The 26,897-nt window shown below is 38.6% G+C and overlaps 1 protein-coding gene across 1 annotated transcript in view; it reads left to right on the top strand.

The window, feature by feature from the left end:
* LRBA (LPS responsive beige-like anchor protein) overlaps nt 1-26,655 on the top strand; it is a 694,736-nt gene extending 668,081 nt beyond the window's left edge. The window contains exons 53-56 of the mRNA XM_080796316.1: nt 10,905-11,006; nt 14,367-14,563; nt 18,502-18,653; nt 25,475-26,655. Coding sequence (XP_080652442.1) covers nt 10,905-11,006; nt 14,367-14,563; nt 18,502-18,653; nt 25,475-25,565 — 542 coding nt within the window. The 3' untranslated portion in view covers nt 25,566-26,655. The remainder of the gene's footprint in view (nt 1-10,904; nt 11,007-14,366; nt 14,564-18,501; nt 18,654-25,474) is intronic.
* The last annotated feature ends 242 nt before the right edge of the window (nt 26,656-26,897 follow it).

Raw genomic sequence — 26,897 nt, 5'->3', positions numbered from 1 at the left:
AATCACTTTCTTCTTTTCTCCCACCCTCAGGTGGATTTGGAAATTTATAATAAATACATTGTTTAAGGAAAAAGTAAGCACAACCTATGCCTAATGAAACAAAGCATCAGTTTGTCATGAGATATACTCTTATCTTCTTGATCACGGGTCTTCAGTAAGCTACAGTGGAAGAAAATTGTTTGGATATTTTAACCTTATGTTCACTTGATTCTGAATATGAAAGCAGTGCTTGAAACAAGTAGCCTTGTTGTACCTGGGGTACAACTCTTGATCTGATTCTTTGTCTAGAGCATGAGTTCTTGTATTCACTTCATCGAGAGCTTTCCTTGTGGCCTGACTTCTGGCGTACTCTGTTGTACTAACACTAGGACTGCCCTGTATTTTTCTTTTTTTCTTGAAGAATTCATCAAGTTGGGTTTGAAGCAGCATGTTGGCAGTGTTCAAGTTCAGGTGACATTAAACTACTACGTTTATGAAATTCTCCAGAAGGTCCAGGATGTTTAGTGCTCCATGATGTAATGCAGGCCCTCGAGTTCCAGCAAAACAACTCTGTATTTACTGCTTGTAACTAATAGTAGATGTGGTAAAAGGAATTATATTCATATGGCAAATGAATACAACCTTAATGCGCACCATATGCAGAGTGGTGGCGTGATGTGCCAATATATCACATTTATTTACCTTGTTTAGTTGCAGAGAAAAATGACTATACCATTCAGCCATAGGCTGCAGTCCTACAAATATGAAAACAGAAGAAATGATGATTTACACCCTCAAATAGAAACTGAGTATCTTCATGTGTAGACTTTAACAGTGCCACACCAAAGAAAGTTGCTTGTCTAATACTTTATGCTCAGATGGGAAATTTAGTTTCAAATAATTGGTAGAACTAATGTCAGGAGATCTAAGTTCCCTCTAGGCAATTAAAGTTCTCAAAGAAAATTGTGAGTGTACCTTCTTTCATTTAATTGAAACAGAATATGCCTTGAAATTGCAAAATCGCAAGCTACTTTTTCCATCCCTAAAAGCTGGATTCTTCTGCTTTTTGAATATTGGGTGTGTGTCTTTGTGCGTGAGTGTGTGTGTGTGTGTGTGTGTGTGTGTGTGTGTGTCTAAAATTACTGGAGAACCACTATAAGGACACATTTAATCAAGACCTCCTGGAACAATGTATTAGACTAACTTTATCACCTTCCAAAAAGTTCCTTTCATTAGAGAAATGGTCGGACAGTTTGGTGTATATGTACTTTATACTGTACTTTAGATATTCCTGAGAATGTATTAAAAGAGACCCATTTTTATATGAAATTAAATACTTAAATTCTTCTAATGATTTCTTTTACAAAGCCACAATTGCTCTAGTCTTTAAAGTAATTTCTCACAAATAGGCTTGGCCAGACTTCAGATTCTAGATTTGAAGTATTTTTAGTTGGGAAAAAAATCCTTAGAATTCTTTATGCTTCCCATGGCTAAGGCTTCGTGACTGCTAAACTTTTTAGCTTTTATTCTTGTACCTTGTAATTTTCTACAACTGAGAGATTGCTTTATTTCCTTGGAGTAAATGGCATTAGGATGTTTTTTTTTTAATTGTAATAAAATTGACATACATAACATATTCGTTTCAGGTGTATGACATGATGACTTGATAATATGTATATATTGCAAAATGATCACCACAGTTTACATAGGTAACATCCATCACCATATATAGTTATAAATTCTTTCCTGTGATGAAAATCTACTCTCTTAGCAACTTTCAAATATACAATATATTATTATTAACTATAGTTACCATGCTGAACATTACCAGGACTTACTTATTTTATAATTGAAAGTTTGTACCTTTTGACCACCTTTACCATCTCCCCTCCCCACCAACTACCAGTCTGTTCTTTGTATCTCTAAGTTCAGTTTTTTTGTTTGTTTGGTTTTGGGTTTTTTTTAAATTCCACATATAAGTGAGATTATAAAGTATTTCTCTTTCTCAGTCTGGCTTATTTCAGTTAGCATAATGCCCTCAAGGTCCATCCTGTTGTCACAAGAGACAGGAGATCTCCTCTTTTTTAAATGAATGAATAATAATACACTAATATATTTATGTGTGTGTGTCACGTGAAGTACAAACATATTCTTTATCCATTCATCCCTTGGTGGATACACGTTGCTTCCATGTCTTGGCTATTATACATAATGCTGCAGTGAACATGAGGGTGTAGATATCCTTACAAGGTAGTCTTTTCATTCCTTCAGATAGATACTTAGAAGTGGAATTGCTGTATTATAAGATAGTTTATTTTTAATTTTTTGAGGAACTTCCATATTGCTTTCCATAGTTGATGTAGCAATCTATATTCCTACCAACAGTGCATGAGGTTTCCCTCTTCTCTACATCTTCTCCAACACTTGTTATTATTCCTTTTTTTTTTTGAAGGATAGTCTTAAGTGAAAGTAGCTTTTTTTTTTTTTAATGATTTTTTTTTAAAGTAATCTCTGTACCCAACATGGGACTTAAACTCCCAACCCTGAGATCAAGAGTTGCATGCTCTCCTGACTGAGCTAGCTAGGCACCCCTATTTATTGTCTTTTTAATAACAGCTATTCTAACAAGTGTGAGGTGATATCTCATTGTGGTTTTGATTTGCATTTCCCTGATGATGAGTGATGTTGAGCACCTTTTTATGTACCTGTTGGCCATCTGTATGTCTTCTTTGGAAAAAATACCGATTCACATTCTCTGCCATTCATTCATTCATTCACTCATTCATTCATTCGTCTGCCCATTTTTATAAATCACATTGTTTTATGTTTGTTTCTTTTGTGCTGTTGAGTTGTATGAGCTCTTTATGTATTTTGGATATTATTAGATATATAATTTGCAAGCATTTTCTCCTACTCCATAGGTTGCCTTTTCATTTTGCTGATGGTTTCTTCTGCTCTACAGAAGCATTTTAGTTTGAAGTAGTCCCGCTTGTTTGTATTTTGCTTTTGTTGCCTTTGCTTTTAGTGTCAAATTCAGAATGTTTCTAATAGACAAAGATGTGAAATATTTTTATCTACATTCTTTTTTGGAGGCAGAATTTTATGTTCATATTACTAGACACTAGATATACAGTTATAGGAGCTATCAATGAATTAGAGTGAATATTAAGCCTCTTTTTGGGGCTTCAACAAACGAAAAGTCTCAAGAAAGTAGGAAAAAGAAACACATCAGTTAAGTAGAATTTGATATGTTCAGAGGATGAAATACTGCACGGCCATTAATGTATTATGAGTTTGTGGTATTGACATGGAAAATATGCTGTCTGTATGATTCAGCGTAAAAGATCACCAAACTACATGTATAATTTATAGGTATCTAGGTCTATGTGTATACTTTGTATTCTGTGTATATGTATGCATAGGTAAAAGTCCAGAATGACAGCCAACACAGTATTTTTTATTATGTTATTTAGCAATGGTTATTTATAGGTAGTGTAATTTAGAGGCAGTTTTTTCATTTCCTTCTTCATAATTTACTAAATTATCTGAATGTTTTATAATGAGCATGTGTGACTTTGATAATCAGAGACAAAGATATATTGGGGAGGAATACCTAATTATATTAATATCCTTCACTTCCTGCTCTAGGCTTCTAGCTATTAGTTTCATCAGAATTTATATGGATTGTTACGGAAGACTGAAAAGTCTAAGAAAAGGAAGAATGGGAGAAATCAAAGTATGATTTTTAGAAATTAAACAAAAGAATGACAAGAAACAAAAATAACCATAACCATCTCTAATTTTCATTTATGCAGCATAGAGTTAGATATGATCCTACTTTTGCTGAAAGGAATGTCTACAACAGAGAGTTAAAAATCATTCAACTATTACTACTACTACTTTACTCCTAGGTGTTGCTGGGCACCATCAAAAACACTTCACATAGTAGTCCTATCTGGTGACTACTATTATTACCCTTGTTTTATAGATGAGGCACAGAGTGATTATAAATATGTCTTTACTTGCTGCCCAGCACCCTGAAGCTCCTAGATCTTATTGAAACTATGAGAACATGCCCACGGGAGGTCACATAGCTAGCTAGAATTCTAGGCCAGAGGTGCCATTCTGAATCACTAAACTGTACTGCAGTTTGTACTGCAATTTGATGAATTAGGCCATCAGCTATAGAAAATTTGATGCAATCCTGTCACTAAAGCATGCTTTGTTTTCGCAAAGAACAATATGGAGATAATTTTGCTCAACTGAATTCTTTGGACGGTATGCATCATGTTAGGATTTTGAGTTTTTATTTATTTTGAGAGAGAGAGAGCATTAGTGGGGGGGGCCAAGGGAGGGCAAAGGGAAAGGGGAGAAGCAGGCTCCCTGATGAGCAGGGAGCCCATCCTGGGGCTCAATCCCAGAACACAGGGATCACAAGAAGGCAAAAGTTTAACCCACTGAGCCACCCAGGCACCCTAGGATTTTGTATTGTTTTGGGTGGGTTTTTTTTTTTTTTGGAGATTTTATTTAATATTTGTCAGAGAGAGAGAGAGAAAGCATAAGCAGGGGGAGGGGCAAAGGGAGAAGGAGAAGCAAGGAGCCCACCAAGGGACTCGATCCCAGAACTCTGGGATCATGACCTGAACAGAAGACGGACGCTTCAGGACTGAGCCACCCAGGTGCCTGCCCCTCGTTTTGTTTTTTAGAGAGTGCTCCAGCGGGGGAGGGGCAGAGAAAGAGGGAGAGAAAATCTTAAGCAGCTCCACCCCAGCACAGAGCTTGAGATGGGTGGGTGCTTAGTCTCATGACAGTCTCATGACTCTGAGGTCATGACCCGAGGCAAAATCAAGAGTCATACACTTAACCAACTGAGCCACCCAGGCACCCAGGATTTTATATTTTTAAATATTATTACACAATTTAGGGTTATACTTTAAGTATACAATTGTAGGTACAAACTCACACAAACACATTTTCTAATTTTGCTTAGAAGAGAGAAAGAAATGCATACAGAGACGGAGACAGAGAGGAGAAAGATTATAACCCAGGAACTTATAAAGGATTTTTGTACCAACATTATCTTGTCTTGTATTAATAATTCTAGTATTATTTATAAGAGGAAGCTACCAAAATTTGCTGTCTTATGGTTGTCCCACCCTACGTGCAACTTTGGCTTATTTTCTATAGTCTGTATGTTTGACCAAATTATCATGTTTTTCACCGAAGAGACAATGATGAATGGAGAGGAGGAGAAAGGTTGGTGGAGATAGAAGGAATAGAACAAATTTCATATAATTTCCCTTTGCATAATTAAAGTGTAGTGTTATAATTCCCATCGGGACACTAGGAAGTTAATGGGAAAGGTTTAAGAAACATTGAGTAGCTAACCTCATTTCCGCTTCAGAAAGCTATTTCCTTTCTCGGTTTGCCATTATGGTGAGCCACATGAGAAAGCTTAGTGTACAGTTTTCACGTGAATTTTTTTTCTCTGTAGTAATCAAAATGTAATTAAAATGGAATAAATGGCCGGTGCAAAATAGAAGTATCCATCTTTAGGAAATGACTGACATATATAATACTTAGATTTTAAAACTTCTATATATGCCTAATAACTTTTATATTTAGCTTTAAATTTGTGTTTTCTTTCAGAATGAATACTCTATTGAAATGACTTTTTTAACAAAGCTGGGTTTCATATTTTGTTTTACCTCCATTAGAGGTCAGATGGTATTACATTTTAATAATGTGGAAAATTATATCAGTTTTTTTTAATTAAGGACTTTATTAATTGCTGTGAAATATTCATTTTGTATAAAAATTCATTTGAAATAAATAGTTTGAACTTCAGTACAGCTTTTTGACCTTTCCAAATATAGGTATTTATAATTTGCAGGTTTATAGTAAGGTACTACAAAACCTGATCCACTGACCATTTAGAATCAAGTCATTTGCCAATACAAGACTATATTTTATTCCCCTCTTGGTTTCCACAGTGCATTGCACATAATATATATCCAATAAAGGCTATTAAGTGAACGAAAGAGTAAGTGAATGAATGAAAAAGCAATTGGAAAATGTTAACTTTTGGCCCAGGAGTCATCTACACTAAGTATTAATTGAAAAAACTAATTTCATTTCTACAAAAGTAGGAATAGGGGGCTGTTGAACCAAACTTCGTTTCATAATAAATGGTATTAAAAAAATGAGGAATGAATGCAGGGGATTCTTTCTCTGCTAATAACATATTTAAACTGCTAGTGAAAACTTTGTAGTGTATTTTAAAGTAATTTAATTTTTATAAGACTGAAGTGATGATGCCAAAAATACCAAGAACTTTATTTATTTTTTAAAATGTAAGTCAAAAGTTTGCCAGAAATACATGTCTGGTCTATTTTTACCTGGATTATTAATTCCCCTTGCCTTAATGGAGACATATCTTTTGAAATATTTTTCTCATTGAATATTTATGAACAGGGTGCTAGAGAAATTACTGTTTACTTTTCTCTTCTTTGAGATATAACTGTAAGTGGTTCAGGGTCCATTTGCTAGAGAAATATACTTAATTATGAGGGCACCAAAGAAACACAGTTAATAAAAACATTTGTTATCCTGCCTAATGGTGTAAAACATGTCACCTAATATTTTAAAAACATAGGTCCAGTATAAGTGCTAACTGGGTATTATGGAGATCTTGTGCTGCTTAAATTCAAGTTGGGTTGTTAGAATAGTGTCTGTAAATTTGTACTGATATTTCCAGTATTATGTACTGAGAAAAGCACATCTGTAAAAACTGGTGTGTCCTGGTATTCTTGGCAGGATTTGGGCTGTCTTTAATCTCCTTTGACTTGTTCATCTTCCTTTAAGGCCATCCATAAAGATGCACCGAGTATCCTTTTCAGCCTTTGGTTAGGATTTGCATCAGTAGTCATAAACCTGCTCTCCGGACAAAGACACCCTTTCCTTTGAAGTAATTGCTCAAGCTTTTCAAAGCAGTCCAAGAAGTCTATCCTCTTTCTCTTTTTATTTTTCTTTAAGGAGAGTTTGAAGTGTAGCCCCTTAAACTAGCAACAAGATAAATTTTTCTCTCAGCTTTATTGAAAGCCATGACGATTTTTCAAGCAGTAAGACTTTAAAAGGTTCTTAAAGGAATCTGTTCTGCTTTATGATCTAGCTTTTGGTAGATCCTCCTATCTCAAAGAGCAAAAGTAAAGACTTCTTGTATCCATTAACTACTGCAAATTTTTATCAAAGAATTAATCTGATATTTTTCATAAGGCTTTTTTTTTTTTTCCCTGCTCTTTATTTGGTTTAGAGACTTCAGTAAAAAATGGTGATAGCCTTGGGGTCTTTGAAAAAGCACTGTATGGCCAGTATTGTTTTATTTGAGTTGCTTTTCCCCCTTAAGTGTTAACTCTCAGGGCTGGCATGAGGTTGGGATGTGAGTGCTACCATGGCAATGAGTATACATGGTTCCCTAGATTTCATTTCTAGACTTTCCAAACAAATATATACAGATACGGAGCAGTTTTTCCTTTCCTTTCTGTAGGAGATTATTGCTGAGCTCTGTGATGCAGGATGATATATAATAGTGTAACTCCAGAGAAATAGATTGTGTGAGTCACATATAAAGCCCGTCTTCTGCCTCTGATTTTCCCCTCTACCCTTATTCCAAGTGGTTCCCAAAGTATCTGTTGCATTTAAACAGTTTGGATCTGTTGGATTTAAGTCCCATATCCTATAATTCTATTCACTGTAGAGAAATTTTAATATTTAAAACACTTGGTTTATTGGAACTTACAAAAATCCAGTAAGTATTTACTGTGAACAGAATTTTTTGATGAGAAAATGTAAAGAATACTCAGTCTGCATAGCAGATAATAAAGGGAATACACACACGGTCTTTAAACAAGACTGGAAATAGCTTTTTTAAGAAGATTTGATATCCCTCCTTATATTTTTGTACGTGGATTTTAGGGGCTATTAATGTGCATTTCCTAACAGGGAGGGAATGTTAAATAGCAGTCTTCTTACTGGAAACCCAGCGAGTGTTTGTGAAACCAGTTACCTGAGAACATAAGTTTACCCTTATGTTTTTAATTTGTTGTTTTTCTTTTCCTTTCCTTTTTTTTTCTTCTGTATTTCCTGAGCTGTCTAACCAGCTTCCTGGGTTAGAGAACATTTTGCCAAACTTTGAAGCCAAAGTCCTATCACTGAACAATTCTTTATTTAGAGATCAGCCTTTTAGGAAAAGAAAAATCTTTCACAGTATTGAAATCATGCAATATGTGTATGTCTTCTGACTTGTGGAGGGAGAAATGATTGGTATAGTGCGGATCATTGGAAACTTCTATTTCATAAGGAAAGCAATACTTATAAAAAATCTTAATTATGAGTTTACAAAAAAGAATGCTTTTGTCTTAACCCACTTTATCGGCTTAATCATGAGGCTTCCTAAACTCTAACTTTATAGTCCTAGAAAATTCTCAGTGTTTCAACTTTTACATTAAAGAAACATAATTAGCAATCTTCTTACTTCCTCACTATGTCCCCGAGAAAAAAATCTTAGACCTAGAAAACAAAAAGTCAGCACTGCCATGCTTAAGTGACAACATTTTCTGGGTCCATTATCCATCTGTCCTTTGTTTACTTTGGCTCACACTTTAGAGTGCTTTCAGTTGCCATCAGTTTTCCTTCAAACTTTCATTTCCCACTAAGGAATTCCAAGGCAACTCAAGTTAAAACACAAACCTCCCTGCCTCAATAAAATAGTAACTTATGACAACAAAAAAGGAACAATCACATTGACGATGTATTCCTTAGAGCTTAGTGATTTTAATTCTTGATTTAAAAAGATTGCAATATATATATATATATGTATATATGTAATTAAACATTAATTTTGAAAATAATATTGTACAGTATTTTGTAGAACGTAGAGCATCTTGGGAAAGGGGGAAAGCGTGAATCAAGACTTAACTCTAGGTAACTTTTAAAACACATTTATTTCTAATTTTTGTGGCAAAGCTGATCCCTAACAGAAAGTTAAGTAGTTCAGACTGGCTTACATTATGTGCTTCTTTTCTTAAAAAAATCTCCCAAATTTGTGTGCTTTTTAAGGAAAAAAACCTAGTTCTTATAACAAATTCTTCTTGGTTTGCAAAATGTCAAGTACTTTGCAAAAAAACAAGAACTTTGTAATTAAGGTGGGTTTCCCTCAAAGTTTCTAAACTTTGAATCAAAAGGAACCAAGCACCTTGTTCCACTTGCCCCCTTGCCTTGTACTATGTCATTTGGCATCTGCCTCTGTCACGAAGTATGGAAGCTGGTCCCAGCGTTTGGCCGCATGGGGCACAGCAGGTGTGGCGCAGAGTTTGACATGACAGCCCTCCACTTAAATCTCATTGCAGAAGTACTCAGAGTCACCAGAAGCTATGAGGCACTCTGTGGGGACACAGCTACACATTTTGTACCACAACAAATGCACTGTAATACTCCTTTGTAACGGCTGGACTGCAGGCTTCCGTTGAAGTGGAGCAGGAGGCACAGAAACTAGGGCCCTGTCTCCATAGGAGAGGCCTCCCCTGTTTTTGGTCATGGATCTCTGTGCGTTCAGTATAAGCTGTTTTCCTTCCTCCCCTCGCCATCCTCCCAGGAAAACATAGGCATGCACATATATTTTGCATGAAATTTCAGAGACTCTACTGGGACCCATCACAAAAACCACTGCGTTGGAACCTAGTTTAATTTTTTGACAGCCAGTATTTGCCTTTCCAAGGACAATAGGTTTCTGCTGGATATTCCCTGACCTACCTGAGAGGATAACAAGTTGTTCTTTTCTAAGACTTCCACAGCTGGTGCTAGAGACCTTGTTCTGAGCACATTTGCCTCTTTTAGGTTACATGGTATCACTTACCAATCTTCCTGTGAAACCAGTCCAAATCAAGGAAATCGAAGCATGCTAATAGAGCACTGCTCTCTAGTTCCACTTACAAAGGCTTTCTGTGTCTTTGTCTTTAGAGACTATAAAAGTGGAGGACTATCGTGGTCTGAAAATAGTATTCTTCAGGCTAAGTATGGAATTTGGCTTATCCTTGCCAATTGGAATGAATCAAGCCGCAAATGAAGTCCATTACTGTCCTCTATCTGAGCTGGGCCTGTTTGTGGTGTGGGTTCCTTATTAACCAACCAGTTTTGTGGGGGTTTTTGTGAGGGGTGGGGTGGGGACAGAGATACAGGAAGACTTCTTCTATTGTGAAAATGTCCGGAAACATCTTCCATTATCTGGATACTCATTCTCTGTTAGCCTTTCCTCATCTTCCTCCTCTAGTTTTCAGTCACTATCAGAACTATATGGGAGAGTTTGCTCTATTTCCCCTCTGTTCTTTGAGCCACAGAAAATACACTCTGTTAGATTTCTGTATTAAGAAAATACGTAAGATTAGTAAATACACATTTAAGAGAGGGGCTCCTTTGAGGTATTGTGTCCTAGTTCAGACTGTCTTTACCACAACAGAGATCTCAGGGTCCCATGGAAGGTGGGGGAGGCTGCCTTTCTTTGAAATGTGAATCAAGCCAGAGTTACTACTTTTATAATCATCCATCTATAAATCATCTCATTGAGGGGCTTATATTTATATTTGGGAAGTATCTGAGTCACTCTACAATGCAGATTTTTGTCTTATTTTACTCTGTATTTTCAACTCCTGTTGCTTGATAGTCATGTTAAGATTGGAAATTTGGCAACTGGTCTTCATACTCTAGCATATAGTTGGGATTTAGTGCTAAAATAGGGTTTTCGGACAGATTTACAAACTGGGACTTAGGCATTACAGGAATAAGGAACAAGTTGTTTGTTAAGTAGAGGGAGCTGAGAGAGGTAACCCCCTGCCTGAACTTGATTTGTTTTTATCTCTTTCTGCCTAAAGGTGAGACTACCACTCCTCGAGCCATTCTGACAGGCCATGACTGTGAGATCACCTGTGCTGCCGTCTGTGCTGAGCTGGGCCTGGTGTTAAGTGGCTCCAAAGGTAAACCCGTGGTGCCCTTATAAAATGTATGCATTTTTTGGTGTTTGGCAAGGATGGATTTGGTACTTTTTTCTCTAAGCTGTGCTGTCCATTATAGTAGCTCTTAGCCATGTAGGACTATTTGAATTAACTAATTACTTATTGAATTAGTTAATTACTTATGTGATTTAACTACATAAAGTTTAAAATGCAGGTCCCTGGTGGCACTAGCCACTTTTCAGGTGTTCACGCCTCACACATGACTGTGGCTACTGAACCAAACAGCATAAGTACAGAACATCTACACTGTCACAGAGAATTGTGTTTCACAGCATTGCTCTGACGAGGGAGGTGGGGACAAGGAACATCTTTGTCTATTTGTTTATTCCTCTGGACTCCGGGCTAGGTTCCATCTCACACCTGGAGGGAAACTGACCTGGTCTGTTTTAACTTCCAAATCTCAGAACAAGGCAGGAGCCAGGATGGCATTGAGAGTGGAGTGGGGAGACACTTAAGCTGATTCTCCTGGGGATAGGTCTGCCCTTGCAATGTCATCATATATTTAGGCCAGAGTTATCAACCACAAAGCAAGCTTTCAAAGAGCACACGCAACAAATCAGGATCTGACCTGGAACAGAGGTGTTTTGAATCCATTGCTTATTCTATCACAATAGTTTATCCATCTCTCTGTCTGTCCTGGGTTGAGGTCTGAACACACAAAAAAGTACTATAATCCTGTCTTTGAAGGTTATCTGATGGGGATGCATTGAGTATTTGACTCACTTTATCTGTGTCTCGAACTATAATACTTAGTCTAGCTAACAAGACTTATTAAATATTAAGAGGATTGTATTTAAAAATTTAGTTGGTCAGGGCAGTAAAATAATGGTACCAAGAATTCTACTAGATTTTTTCACCTTCTTATATCCAAGAATTTCATATATCCTGAGCAAATAGAAGTTCTTAGACTATATGGGATTCAAATTAGACATGGGGCACCCAGCTGGCTCAGTCAATAGAGCATGAGATTCCTAATCTCAGCGCTATGATTTTGAGCCCCACGTTGGGTATAGGGCTTAATTAAGAATAAAATCTTGGGGTCCCTGGGTGACTCAGATGGTTAAGTGTCTGCCTTCAGCTCAGGTCATGATCCCAAGGTCCTGGGATCAAGCCCCACATCGGGTTCGCTGCTCAGCGGGGAGTCTCCTTCTCCCTCTTCCCATGCCTCTCCCCTTGCTTGTGCTCTCTCTTTCTCTTGCAAATGAATAAATAGACTCTTTTTAAAAAATAAAATAAAAAAAATAAATGAATAAATAAAATATTTAAAAAAATAAAAATAAAATCTTAAAAAAACCACAAAAATTAGACATATAAAATGAACCTATCATATTAAAGGTCATCCTTGCTTTGCATGGTACTGCAGAACCATATGAATGACCACACAAGCTAAAAGCCATGTTGAGTGATCATAACAATCAGTGGGAGACATTTGGGTTGTTTCATGGCTTTTAAAATTATTTTGTCAAAACATTAAAAATTTGCTTACACAGTTTTTTACTCACACACATATAGACACAAAAAACCCAGTTAAACTCACATTTACATAATCCACTGTAATTTAAAACATTAGAAACATTGAAAATTAAAGTGTTTTCCTCATGAGAAACTTATCAAGAGTACAACAGTGCTTGCCTTCTTCTCTTTGTAGAACTTAAGATAAAAGAGTGAGGACCTTTTCTGTGCTTTGACCAGTTGTCACGCTCCTTTCTGTGTTTTGGTCAGCTTCCCACATTTTATCTTCTGTGCATTCAACGTCATGAAACATCTCCTTGGGTTCCTTTAAAGTGAAGTTCTTGCTGGCATCAGTTCTTCTGGGACATCACCGTTTTTGTTACAACCCCTTTTCTAATCTATGTCAGTAAGTTCACCTTCACGGATGTCCTCTGGCTGGATATCTAAATTCTCTCAGCAACGTCAGCGTTTGCAGGATCAGGTCTTTCTCCTGTAACCCCATTTATATTCAGTACCAAGTTCACTCTTGGCTTTATCACTTTTCATTTTCTTCTGTCCAGTAGACTCTTTTGATGGTCCATTTCTGTAAAGTGTCACGTGGGCTTCTCACCGGAGATGAGGAAGCAGCACAGCCACACATTTAGCTCTGGGTGCACGGACTGAGGGACAGACCATCAGCGACCTTTACTGACAGCCTCTGAGGGAAATGATGTGGTTGGTTCCTCATGATGCACATCTCTTATTTACCTATTCATTTGTGGACTGAAAAGCTAGTGACAAAATGTAAACTTTATGCAGTTAATGTGAAACCAGAAGTTCGAAGTGTGGTGAGGGACTGGTGTCATTTAGAGAGTGATCATGGATATTCATGCATGCTGGGACAGCATGCGAAGGAGAGGCTGCTGGTATGTATTTATGTTGAGAACACAAAAAGCCTATAAACTCCCCGAGTGGTCAAGAAAAGTAGAGAACCTGATTTTCAAAAGGTCATGCTCTTAGTAGTCCTGTGGGGGTCAGGTCACAAGTCCCCATAGGCCTGAGTAATTTAGCTTGGAGATCATCAGGCCTTATACTTGTTACCTCTCTTGTCCGACTTAGACATCTCTTAGAACTTACTCGTCACACAGGTGGTTTTGGTTACCTCTTCCTTCTTTACTTTACATGTAGCAGGCATTCAATAAAAATGAAAATGCTCTAATGTGTATGTACTCCCCAGTAGCTCCCATTCTCCTCAGGCAGCTCAGCCTGGAGGTCAGTTTGGGGAGTTGGAAGTGTGGGTGCCGCTCACTTTGGGGGCAGCCGGCAAGTGTACTCACTTGCAGAAGGATCTCTGGGTGAATTTATGGGGGGGGCAGAGTAGGTGGACTGCCAGCAACATTCTTTCATCGTGAAGTAATGGGCAATGGGAGGGAAGAAGGCTGAGGCCTCCCGAAGCTGCTCTAATGAGCTGTCCCCATGCTGGCCCACAGTGCAACCAACTGCTTTGGGGCCCCTGTGACATGCAGGCAGAGCTCCAGCATGAGCTTGGTGGCAGTCTGTCCTTTCCAGAAGCACCTCTAGGATTTGAAATTTGTCCTGTTCTTTCTTAATGCATCCTGTTTTTAATCATCTCTTGGCATAATGAATTTCATAAAGTAGCTTCTCTTGAGGAGAAATGAACTTGAATGTATATGACTTGGCTTTCTCCTCTCCCAAGTAGAAGGTGGGATCTGGCCAGCATGCAGAGGACATTGTTTAAAATAACATATATAAGATACATAATTTTTAAAGGTTTGCTTCAGCTGTTTGTTCCTGTTTAATCAGTGCTCAAGATTCATTTCATATTTGTCGTCATTAAAAAAAAATTATCTTTTGTTTCTCTTTTCTCAGAAGGACCATGTCTCATACATTCCATGAATGGAGACTTACTAAGGACTTTGGAGGGTCCTGAGAACTGCCTGAAACCGAAACTCATTCAGGCTTCAAGAGAGGGTCATTGTGTCATATTCTATGAAAATGGCTGCTTCTGTACATTCAGTGTCAACGGGAAACTCCAGGCCACTATGGAAACAGATGATAACATAAGAGTGAGTACACCACAGACTTTCCACCCTTCTAGATCTTGACCTCCAAGTGTAGTAGGTGAGGAGGGAGAGGGTTCGCTAGAGAGACCTCTGGCCTTTCCACGCAGTAAGAAAATCCCCAGGTAGCACTTGCACGGAGCTGGTATATTCACAGACCATGGCGTGTCGCAGCTGTGGTGATGGCATCGCTCAGCCAGAGCGCTCTGGGCACGACAGCATGCAGTGAAGCCAACCTGGGGCCTTTCAATAGCATTGACCAGCTTGCTTATTTGTTTTCTCTAAGAAAGTTACCTGTACATGATTGTTTTCTGTTTTCTGAGTACCAAAGCTAAAATAGTTGATTCCACCTAAAACTAAAACTCCTCTTCACACTTGAGTAGGTGGCTGGTGGGAGTGGTAGGGATTATGATGACTCAGGATTAGCATCTCATTCTAGACTTGACTTCTTCTTGAATAACAAGACCAGCAATTAGCAAGTTAAGGGAGTTGGGCTTCCAATTATGATGTGACTGAGGCAGACATTTATTCCCTTTTGATAAATGAGGAATGATAGTGCTAGTGGACCGTCTGGAGTCTTGCTTCATTTTCAGGACATGATTCCAAAAATTACTAGAGGTTGAAGAAAACAGTAAAGACTGCTCTTTGGAGAGGCTATTTTTTCAAGGTCCTCCTTTTCTCACTCCCAGCCCTCTGGGGCAGCTTAAGATAAAATGAAGCTGTGGGGTTCCCGTCATTTTCCAGGATGAGGTTGGAGGTGCATGTGAACTGTGAACGGTGAGGGGACTCCGGACGTGTCGGAGTGTGAAGAGGGTCGCAGAGGCCTCTGCCCTCCCAGTGTGGCTTTAAGCTAGCTCTGGACGATATTCATTGCCCTTCCTGACCCAGGGCAGCTTACAGGACATAAACTGTCAGTTTCCCAGACCTAATCTGATCCCCCTGTGCTATCAAGTAAACAAATCCTAGGGTCAGGAAGTATTAAGAAACAATAACCCTAAATACAGATCACATTGATGAAATGAAGGGCACTCGCTGCTTCTGTATCTCAGCATTGATTTCTTCTGTGTCTTCTCCATTTCCCTCTGTGAATTTTCCTCACTGTATTTTGACTGCCTGTACCACAAAAGCATGCACTCCTACTTTTATTTTTCCCTTCCTTCCCATAATACTTCATTTAAACCAAGTACACATCAGAGGATTTTCCTTTCCTCTTTTCTTTACAATAATAATGTTGATAATCTGTCACTTTGAGTTATGATTATACTGTCAGCAACACTAATAAATCTGTAAAATAATTTGAAATCCCTTGCTGGCTAAAACAATATCTGTGGCATTTCAGTTAGTACCGAAGGCTCTGGGAAGTTCCTTGAGGCAATAGTAAGGAGGCTTTCTGCAGACTGTTCATACACACATGCTTTTCCTCTCTGCCCTATAGCCATTGTTTTTTTTTCCCCCTGTAATATTTCCCACTGGATTTTAGGCTTAAACAATCCATTGCCTTTTTCCCAGCACTCCTGCACTTTATCATACTAACTTGCAAGTGGCAACTGTGTGATTAAAACAAGCTTGCCTAAAATGAGCACTACGTGCCCATGGCTCCAGAGACTGACACTTTCACAGCTAACTGCCTTGGGGAGGGAGGGAGGAAGAATAAGAGACATCACAGAGCAAAAATCTCCAGTTCCATCCTGTAGTCTGAGCTGTATTAGGAAAGGGGACCATGGAAACAAATTAGTCATCAGCTCAGACCAGAAATGAAGTTTCTTTGAAATACCAAGAACCCTGCAGGCAGGCAGCCTGGGGAACCTCTGCGCTAATCAAGGCTTCCCACCTGTTTTTATTTAGATGCCAGATTGTTCAGTGGCATTTGGTTAACGTATCACAGCACATCAGCTAGGCAGTGTTTAGATGTCTTAATGAGTAACTTAAATTAAGTGGGCAGCCGGTACAGAGCAGCAAAGTTATTTTATCCTAAACAAAGGATAGCCACCATTTCACCCGGAGGAACTCATTTATTTTCTTTTGCTGGGGAAGCCGTGTTTTAGGTCGTGATCATGTCCAGCAGACTGCTCTGGCCACAGAAACCAGTGCAGCTATGGAACGGTCCAAGGCACTCCGGATTCCAGGGGGCAATGACCTGTTTCCAGGGCCCTCTAAAATCTCTAATCTCTACCCAACCTAGATGCTGAGGAGAGGAGCTGGAGTTAAGAACTCTGAGCGCTGGTTTGAGTGAAGACCACACGCCCTCAGTGAACGTTACCGTGTGGCTCTTACTCCAGGGGAACTCATGAGAACGGCCAACAAACTACTGTTTCATTTCAGCAGGCTCCTGGCTTATTAAAATGTTTTGGATGCCGATAAATGTATACCTAAAAATCCAGGTTTTATTTAATTCCAGACAGAACTAGGATTAACGATTCTTTACTAGAACAAAGAGTTAAAGATCAATAGTTTTAATTTATGTTTTAGTCTAGCATTTTATTCAGCAGAAAGCCTCAGGTATAAAATTCGAGTGAACCACAGCATAAGGTTAATGGATTTTCATCAGCTGAATTTTATAAGTGTAGCAAATACTGTTTGCCCCAGCCCTTACTGCAGCTCCCTGGTAGCCCTTAGCTGTCGCCATTTGTGATGTGAATGGGGAAACAATATCGAAAAATCTTACTGTTTGCATTGGGTTAAGATTTAGAGAATTATTCTTACCTGTGATTATCTTGCATACGCGGGCTTTTCTTAGATGTATTTTTGTATTCTTGAAAATAAACTACAGTTAAGAGACCAGTAAAAGTTGGCATTTACGTAAATGTGAATTGAATGGCTAAGGTCCTTACTTTTCCAGGATTTTTAAAAAAATTTTGTCAAAGGGCAGGTTACAGACTTCGGGCAACTATACTAAAACTGAGTACAGAAGAGAGTGAATTTCAGAAGTTAGATTTTTTTTTCTTTCTGACTTGCTAGAATAATCTGTCTTCCCATATTCACTGTCCAAGTAGGCATAGGATTACAGGTGTTTACACTTTCTCTGTAAAAGAATAAAAAATATTTTAGACTTTGCAGAATATAGGCTTTGCAGACTATATTCTGTTGCAGTCACTTGTGAGAGTGACCATAAATGAATGGGTGTGGTTATATTCCAGTAACCCTTATTTACAGGCGCTGAAATTTGGAATTCAAACAATCTTCATATGTCATGGAATATTATTTTTCCTCTGATTTTTTTTCCAACCACTAAAATGTTAAAAAGTCATATAAAAGCAGGCAGTGGTCTATATTTGGACCCATTTACAGGACTAAAGAGCAAATTTCATGTCTGTACTTCCTGTTCGGTACTGGCGGGAAGCATTCAGACCTGGGGCAAGAGGAAAACGCTTCACCTGGGGTTTAATCACCCTGGAAGCTGGTTCCCTGTTCACCCAGCTGTCTTCCTAAGTGCTGTAAAAATCCAGCAGGCCTAGTGAAGGTATTAAAGCTCTTGGTCTTCTCCCATGGGGCCGTGGGACCAAAGGCAGCGTGTTTTAGTGGGGATCTGAGGGCAGCTAGCACTGCCTGCCCAGCCTAGTACAGAATGGGCTTAGCACACCCACAGTACAACTGGAGAGATGCCAGGAGGCTGCTCGCTTTAGAATGCTGGTCCCAGTTCACAACATACACCATTTAAATAGTATTCACAGAGCTGGAAGACTTTGCCACCTCATCTTTAAAAAGCGAAAATTAAAAAAAAAAAAAAAAAACAACAACTCAAACACTGCCCAGCTCTGTCCATTTGCTTTTTGAAAAATGGACAAAGTTTTCTGTAATTTCTGATTTCCTATAACCTTCTCAGGAGCACACGCGCCCTGTCTGCCTGCCTTGAGTGGCTGCATGGAGGAGGAATGAAACACAGGGCGGGAGCCAGGATTCTCCTAGGGCCACACCTCTGCTGACTATTGCTGGGTCTCTCCTAGGCCATCCAGCTGAGCCGAGACGGGCAGTACCTGCTCACAGGAGGAGACAACGGTGTGGTCATGGTCTGGCAGGTGTCTGACCTCAAGCATCTCTTCGCCTATCCAGGCTGCGATGCTGGCATCCGGGCCATGGCCCTGTCTTACGACCAGAGGTAACACTGAAATCATGGTCTACTGATGAGGATAGTAAAAACTGGAGGGAATTTATTTAAGTGGGCTGATGGATAGACTGGGTTGTGGGGATCACCTGGGCAATCAAAAAAGCCAGTGAGTGGCACCTGGGTGGCTCGGTCAGTAAAGTGTCTGCCATCCACTGAAGTCATGATCCCTGGGGCCTAGGATCAGGTCCCATACCTGGCTTCCGGCTCAGTGGGGAGCCTGCTGCTCCCTCTGCTGCTCTACGTTTGTGCTCTCTCTCAGATAGATAAATAAATAAATAAATAAATAAATAAATAACCTTATCAGGGCAAAAAAGCCAGTAGGGTGCCTGGGTGGCTCAGTCATTAAGGGTCGACCTTCAGCTCAGGTCATGATCCCAGGGTCCTGGGATCGAGTCCCGCATCAGGCTCCCTGCTCAGTGGGAAGCCTGCTTCTCCCTCTCCCACTCTTTCTGCTTATGTTCCCTCTCTCACTGTGTCTCTCTCTGTCAAATAAATAAATAAAATCTTTCTTTTAAAATAAAAAAAGCTAGTGAATATTGGTTTTTTTTAAAAAGTGTAATTTTCTTTCTAAGATTGTCACTCTTGGACAAAGGCTGAATTCTCCATCAATAGACAGGTTAAGTAACAAAGACTGTAATTACATGGCCATAAAGTTTTTTGTATTTCTTAGAGTACTTTTTCCTTATAATAAAACTTTAAGAGCTATAAACATGTTTAATATAAAATGCCTGTATCTCTGTCCATGAGAATTCTATGGAGAGATTTGCCTTTTTCCTAAAACCTTCCAAGTGGTAAATTTTGGGGAGAAAGTCTTCAATATCTTATTTCTTCTTAATATACGGTCACAGATTTTAGTTCCTAATTTTTTTTTTATTGTGCTAACATATATGTAAAATTTACCTTTTTTTTTGGTGTACAAGTCATTGGCATTACATACATTCATACTGTTGTACAACTATCATCACTGCCCATCTCCAGTTTTTTTCTTTTCATAAGTTTTTCATCATCCCAAAGAGAAGTCCTCTACCCATTAAACACTAACTTCCCACTTTCCCTCCCAGAGCTCCGTCCAGGTTACCTCAACTCCAGTGTCTGTCTCTATGAATTTGCTTCTTTTAGGTACTTCGTATAAGTAGAAGCATAAAATATCTGTCCTGTTGTAGCATGTATCAAGCTCATTCTTACTTAAGGCTGAATAGTACATGTCACTTTACATAGCCATGCATCCATTGACATTTTGGTTGTTTTCTTCTAATGGCTATTGTGAATAATGTTGCCATGAGCATTCACATAACAAATACCCGTTCAGATTCCTGTTCTCACTTATTTGGGGTAGATAGCCAGGAGCGGAATGGTTGAGTCATATGGTAATTCTATATTTAACTTTTTGAGGAACTACCAAACTGTTCTCTACAGTGGCTGTACCATTTCACATTCCCACCAGCAGTGTACAAGGGCTCCAATTTCTCCACATCTTCACCAACACCTGTTATGTCCTGGTTGTAGTTTATTTTTGTTTTTAATAATATCCATCCTAGTGGATATGAAATGGTCTCTTACTGTGGTTTTGATTTGCATTTCCCAAATGACTGGTGGTGTTGACTTTGTACTCTTAATAGTGTCCTCTGATGTGCAAAAGTTTTTAATTTTGATGACTTTTTTTTTTTTTTACTGTTGTTGCAAATGCTTCTTGTGTATCTAAGAAATCACTGCAAAATCCAGTGTCATGAAGCTTTTCCCCTATGAGTTTGAACTGTAACACTGTTTGTGTTTTTTTTTTTGTTTTTGTTTTTGTTTTAAGATTGTTTATTTGACAGAGACACAGGAGGAGAGGGAACACAAGCAGGGGGAGTGGGAGAAGGAGAAGCAGGCTTCCCACTGATCAGGGAGCCTGATGCTGGGCTCAATCCCAGGTCCTTGGGATCATGACCTGAGCTGAAGGAAGATGCTTAACAACTGAGCCACCCAGGCACCCCTTTATTTAGTTTTTGATCCATTTTTAAGGGTCCAGTTTTATTCTTTGGCATGTGGGTATCAGTTTTCCGAAAACTATTTGTTGAAAAGTCTGTCCTTTCCCCGCTGCATGGTCTTGACACTTATCGAAAATCATTTGACCATGTATGTGAGTTTATTTCTGGGTTCTCTATTCCATTGGTCGAAATGCCAGTACCAAACTGTTTTGATTACTATAGCTTTGTGGGAAGTTTTGAATTCATGAAGTACAAGACATGTGATTTTTGTTCTTTTTTTTTTTTCTTCTTCTTCATGATTGTTTTTGGCTATTTGGGGTTCCTTGAGAATCTATTATGAATTTTAAGATGGGTTTCTCTATTTTTGCAAAAAAAAAAGAAGTGGGGGATAGGGATTTTGATAGGGATTGGGTTGAATGTGTTGATTGCTTTGGCTACTGTTGTCATTTTAACAATATCAAATCTTCAAGTCTATGAACACAGATGTCTTTCCATTTATTTGTTTTCTTTAATGTCTTTCAGCAGCATTTTATAGTTTGTAATATAGAAGTCTTTCACCTCCTTGATTAAATTTATTCTTGAGTATATTATTCATTTCATTGCTATTGTAAATGGAATTGTTCTTAATTTCCTTTTCAGATTTTTTCATTGTGCATGTACAGAAATGCAACTTATTTTTGTGTTGTTTTTATATCTTGCAACTTTGTTGAATTCATTAATTCTAACAGGTTTTTGTGGAATACTTAGGATTTCCTACTTATTAGGTCATGTCATCTGTAACTGAAATAATTTTACTTCAGACTTTCCAGTTTGGATGTTTTTTATTTCTTTGTCTTGCTTAATTGCTCTGGCTAGGAATCCCAGTACCATATTGAACTGGTAAAAGTGTTTATTTTTGTCTTGTTTCTGATAATAGAAGAAAAGCTTTTAGTCTTTCACCATTGAGTATATTAGCTGTGGGTTTTTCATAAACTCCCTTTATCATGTTTATGTACTTATCATCTATTCCTAGTTTGAGTACTGTCATAAAAGCATGTTGAATTTTGTGAGCTACTTCTTGTTCATCAATTGAGGTGATTATGTAGGTTTTTCTTAGTTCTATTAATGTGATGGGTTTCATTGATTTTTGTATGTTGAACCATCCCTGCATTCCAAGAATAAATCCATCTTGGTCATGGTGTATAATTCTTTTAATATGTTCCTGAATTAGGTTTGCTAATATTTGTTGAACACTTTTGTAGCAGTATTTATAAGGGATATTGGTCTGTAATTTTCATTTCTTATGTGTCTCTCTGGGTAACAATGGCCTCACTGAATGACTTAGGAAGTCATTTCTTAGGAAAACACTTAGGAAGTGTTTTCTTCTTTCTTTCTTTCTTTTTTTTTTTAAGAAGAATAAGAGTTGGTGTTAATCCTTCTTTAAATGTTTGATAGAATTCACCATTGAAGCCATCTAGTCCAGGGCTTTTCTTTATTGGAAGGCTTTTGATTATTGATTCAGTCTCCTTAGTAGTTATAAGTCTATTCATATTTTCTATTTTTGCATGATTTAGTTTGGGTATAGTTTGTGTTTTTAAGAATTTTTCCATTTCAGAGGTTCCTGGCTGGCTCAGTTGGTGGAGTGTGCAACTCTTAATCTCAGGGTTATGAGTTCAGGCCCCAAGCTGGGTGTAGAGATTTCTTAAAATCTATTTATTTTTAAAGATTTTATTTATTTGAGTGAGAAGAGAGCATGAGTGTGGGGAGGGGCAGTGGGAGAGGGAGAAGCAGACTCCCCACTGAGCAGGGAGCCCAACATGGGGCTCGATCCCAGGACTCCAGGATCATGACCTGAGCCAAAGGCAGACACTTAACCAACTGAGCCACCCAAGTGCTGCTAAAATCTTCAAAAAAAACCAACAACAAAGAAGAATTTTCCCATTTCATCTATTCTATTTGATCTAATTTGTTGGCTTACACAATTATTCCTAGCATTCTCTTATAATCATTTGTTTCATAAAATTGGCAGTAACATCTCTATGATTTTAGCAGTTTGAGTCCTCTCTTTTTACTTAGTCAGTCTAGCCAAAAGTTTGTCAATTTGGTAACCTTTTCTAAGAACCAGTTCTTGGTTTTCTTGGTTTTTCTCCCATTTTTTTCTATCCTCTATTTTATCCCTATTCTTATCTTTATTATTTCCTTCTGTTAGCTTTGAGTTTAGTTTGCTTTTTCTACTTCAAGGATAGAATTAGGTTACTAATTTAGATCTTTTTTAATGTATGTTTTTATAGTTATAAATTTCCTTCAGCATTGCATTAAGTTTTGGTGTGTTGTGTTTGTTTTCATTTGTCTCAGAGTTTTTATTCTGTTCAGATTTCTTTGACTCATTGGTTGCTTAATTTCTATATATTTGTGAATTTTCCAGTTTTCCTTCTGTTATTAATTTCTAATTCTGTTTGATCAGAAAAGATACTTTGTATGATTTTTAAATTTATTAAAACAAGTTTTGTTGCCTAACATGGTTTATTCTGGAGATTGTTCACTTGAGAAAAATGTCCATTCTGCTGTTGTTGGGTGAGTGTTCGATATATGTGTTATTTATTTGGGGGAGAAAGAAAGAGAGGGAGAGCACAAGCCATGGGGAGAGGCAAAAGGAGAAGCAGGCTCCTTGCTCAATCCAGAAACCCTGAGATCGTGACCTGAGCCAAAGGCAGATGCTTAACCCACTGAGCCACCCAGGTGCCCCTAAGTAGATCTTATTTTAAAGTAATCTCTACACCCAGAATGGGGCTCAAACTCACAACTCCGGGACCAGGAGTTGCATGTTCTACTGACTGAGTCTTAGGTGCCCCAGGTCCACTCTGTGTTTTTGTTTTGTTTTTTAAAGAGTTATTTATTTATTTGAGAGAGCACGAGAGCACACAGAGGTAGAGGGAGAAGCAGACTCCCCACATAACAGGGAGCCCTGACTCGGGGCTTGATCTCAGGACCGTGGGATCACGACCTGAGCTGAAGGCAGACACTTAACCAACTGAGCCAGCCAGGCACCCTGTCCCCTTGGTCTTTAGCATTCTTTAGGTCCTCTGTTTCCTTCAGGTGATTTACCCATTATTGAAAGTGGGGTACTGAAATCTGCAACTACTGCTGCAGAACTATTTTTCCCTTCCATTCTGTCAGTTTGGGCTCCATAGAACTTGGGGGCTCTGATATTTGGTGCATTTATGTTTGTACAGGTAGACTTTATTGTGCTTTGCGGATACTGTTTTTACAAACTAAATTTTGTGGCAACCCTGTGTTGAGCAAATCTGCCATTTTTCCAACAGCATTTGCCTGTGTGTCTGTCACATTTGATAATTTTCACAATATTTCAAACTTTTTCATTCTATTTATTATGGCCATCTGTGATTACAGCTTCGAGAAAGCTCAGGTGATGGTTAGCAGTTTTGAGCAATAAAGTCTTTTTAATTAAGCTATGTACATTTCTTTAGACATGCTATTGCACGGGTAAGAGACTATAGTGTAAATATACACATAACTTTTACATCCACTGGGAAACTAAAAATTCATTGACTTTATTGCAGTGATCTAGAACCAACACAGTATCTCCAAGGTCTGCCTGTAATTGCTGTATCTTCTTGATAAATTGACCTTTTAACTGACATATAGTGTCCTTCTTTGTCTCATCTCCTAACAGATGATGAGTTAAGCCTACTTGGTCTGATAGTAGTATCGCCGCTTCAGCTGTCTTGTTACTATTTGCATGGAACATCTTCTTCCAACCTGTCACTTTCAGCCTGTCTTCAGATCCAAAGCGACTCTCTTATAGACAGCATATAATTCGGTCACATTTTTTATCCACTGCTCCAGTGTCTCTTGATTGGAGTTCAATGCCTTTGCAGTTAATTACCAATGAGACTTACTTTTGCCATTTTACTATTTGTTTTCTATGTGTCTTAGAGGATTTTTTGTCATTTCCTCCTTACTGCCTTTGTGGGTTTTTTTTCATAGTGGCACATCTTAGTTCCTAATTTTGATATGAACTAGTAGGAAGGATACCAAAAATGACATAAAGACTGGTCCTACCAGACCACTCAGAGCGAGGCCCAAGACAACAAACTCCTCTAAATTGTTCATCTCACTGCTCTGCAAGTTTCCCCTGTGCCACCTTCTCAGAGACAGCAGAGCAGGCAGCAGCAGCTCTTGTCTTTAGTGGTCCTTTCAGTGAGTTCACTGTCTTATGGGGACTAGGCCCCCGCCCAGACCTTCTGCAGAGCAGAGCTCAGCCCAAACTGTGGTCAACACTTGTGTGCTGCTTCCCCCACCAGCAAGTACTTGGTACCTCGTATAAAAGGGGAAAGGCACAGCAGAGGGAGTCGACAGTGGTATGGTGCTGGCATTACATGGTGTCAGATGGGAGCTACACTTGAGAACACAGGGTAACGTACAGACTTGTAGAATCATGTTGTACCTCTGAAACTAACGTATCATCACATGGCGACTAGACTTCAATTTTATGTATATAAAAATAAAAGCCAGGGCTCACCAGCCCAGCACCCCCGCTCAGAAATGACCAAGTCTAGCAGGTGTTAGGGACTCCTCGTGCACATACTGGCAGCACGTTTAGTAAAAAGGCAGGCTGTGCTGTGGATCTTTGTGGAGTTTTGGAGGCAGCATTTTGAGCTCACTGAGTGTTGTATCCTGATCAGTCATCAGAAAACGCACCGTGGTCCTCACAGATTGTTAGGTTTGACTGCCATCTTCTAGATTTACCTTGTAGATTCAGGGAAGGCAGTTCTTTCTTTAGGAACAGAACCCTAGGAAATAAATAGATTTGTAAACCCATCCTTCTCTCTGTCCTCCCAGGTGCATCATTTCTGGCATGGCCTCGGGAAGCATCGTCCTGTTTTACAACGACTTTAACCGGTGGCATCACGAATACCAAACCCGCTACTGACAGCAACAGCTGCGTGGCAGCCTGGCCCCCAGCCTCGGCGGGGGTGGGGGGTGGGGGGAGTGATCGGGAGCAGCTTTCTCTTAGAAATAGCTATCACATGTGAATGTAACTTAAATTTGCTCTAAGAAGCAAAATATTTTTTAAAGTTAATTGCTATTTTTGTAGACTTTGCTTGACTTTTTTGGGGGGAATAGCAAAGCAGAAAATTGGCTGCTGGGTTCTGTAGTTTAAAAAATCTATATTTTTAGTCATAATGAGAAGTCTATTTTCACCAATTATGGAAACATACAGTGGAGCAAGTAAACCCACTTATTCTAACTATATTATGAAAAACCACTTCCCTTTATCTATAATCTTGAGAAATACATGATTTTAACAATAGGGAAATGAGTTATAATACTGGGATTGGGAATTTTATGCTGTACTTTGGGTCCTGTATTTTTCCAAGCAATCGTGCTTCTTCAGCACTGAAATTTCTGGGATTTAAATAGTAATGTTTAAATTATGGTAAATGTAATTTAAAACATCTCAATGAATTATTTCTATCAATATTATTGTTCAAGCATGCTTTAGACCTAGAAAATTATGGTTTGGGGGAGGTTCTTTTATTGTGTGGTTAACATAAAGGATCTAATGTTATAGCAAGTGTGAAGTATTTACAATGTTTTATTTACAATGTTTTCCTGAGATGTTGTCTTCATCACACACCAAAATGAAATGATGGAAAGGCTCGTGGGCTCACAGCCTTTTTCTTTTAAAGTGAATGTAAGAACCAAAGCTCACCCCAGAGGTTTGACTGTCCCAGGGCACTAAGGCAGAGCCATCAGCCGGGCTCCCCTCCCGCACCCTAGTCTGAGAACAGAGGCAATGAGGTGCTGTAGGAAGCAACACCCATCTGACCTTCTCTTTGTTACTAAGTATCTTCACCTTCCTTTGAGTAGCAGTTTGTACTAAGAAATATGTTATTTTGGTGTTGTGTAATTCTACTTTTCTAGCAGACTGCTGTGGAAATCTGTGAAAAATATTTGAGAAAAGGTCTGTATTGCATAAATAAATTCTTTGTAAGTTGTGAACTTTGAGTTGAAACCAGCATTCCATCTCTCTTTCTCTTGCACTTACCTAAAGGAGTTCCCTCCTATTTTCCAACATTCAGTTCTTCTCTAAAAGCAAAGATTTGGAATGGAACAATCAGTTTGACAGAAAAATGAAATGAAATGGCACTTGTAATTGAATTTTTCAGAATATCTTTTCACTTCTAATTTAAAACATTAATGAAACAATTCTTCGCAAAGAAAATGTCAAACTCTGGTTTAGTCCCAGATCTTGAACAAT

Source organism: Martes martes (assembly GCF_963455335.1).
Source record: "Martes martes genome assembly, chromosome: 2".
Taxonomy (NCBI): domain Eukaryota; kingdom Metazoa; phylum Chordata; class Mammalia; order Carnivora; family Mustelidae; genus Martes; species Martes martes.
This window is presented reverse-complemented; position numbering and strand designations above follow the sequence as displayed.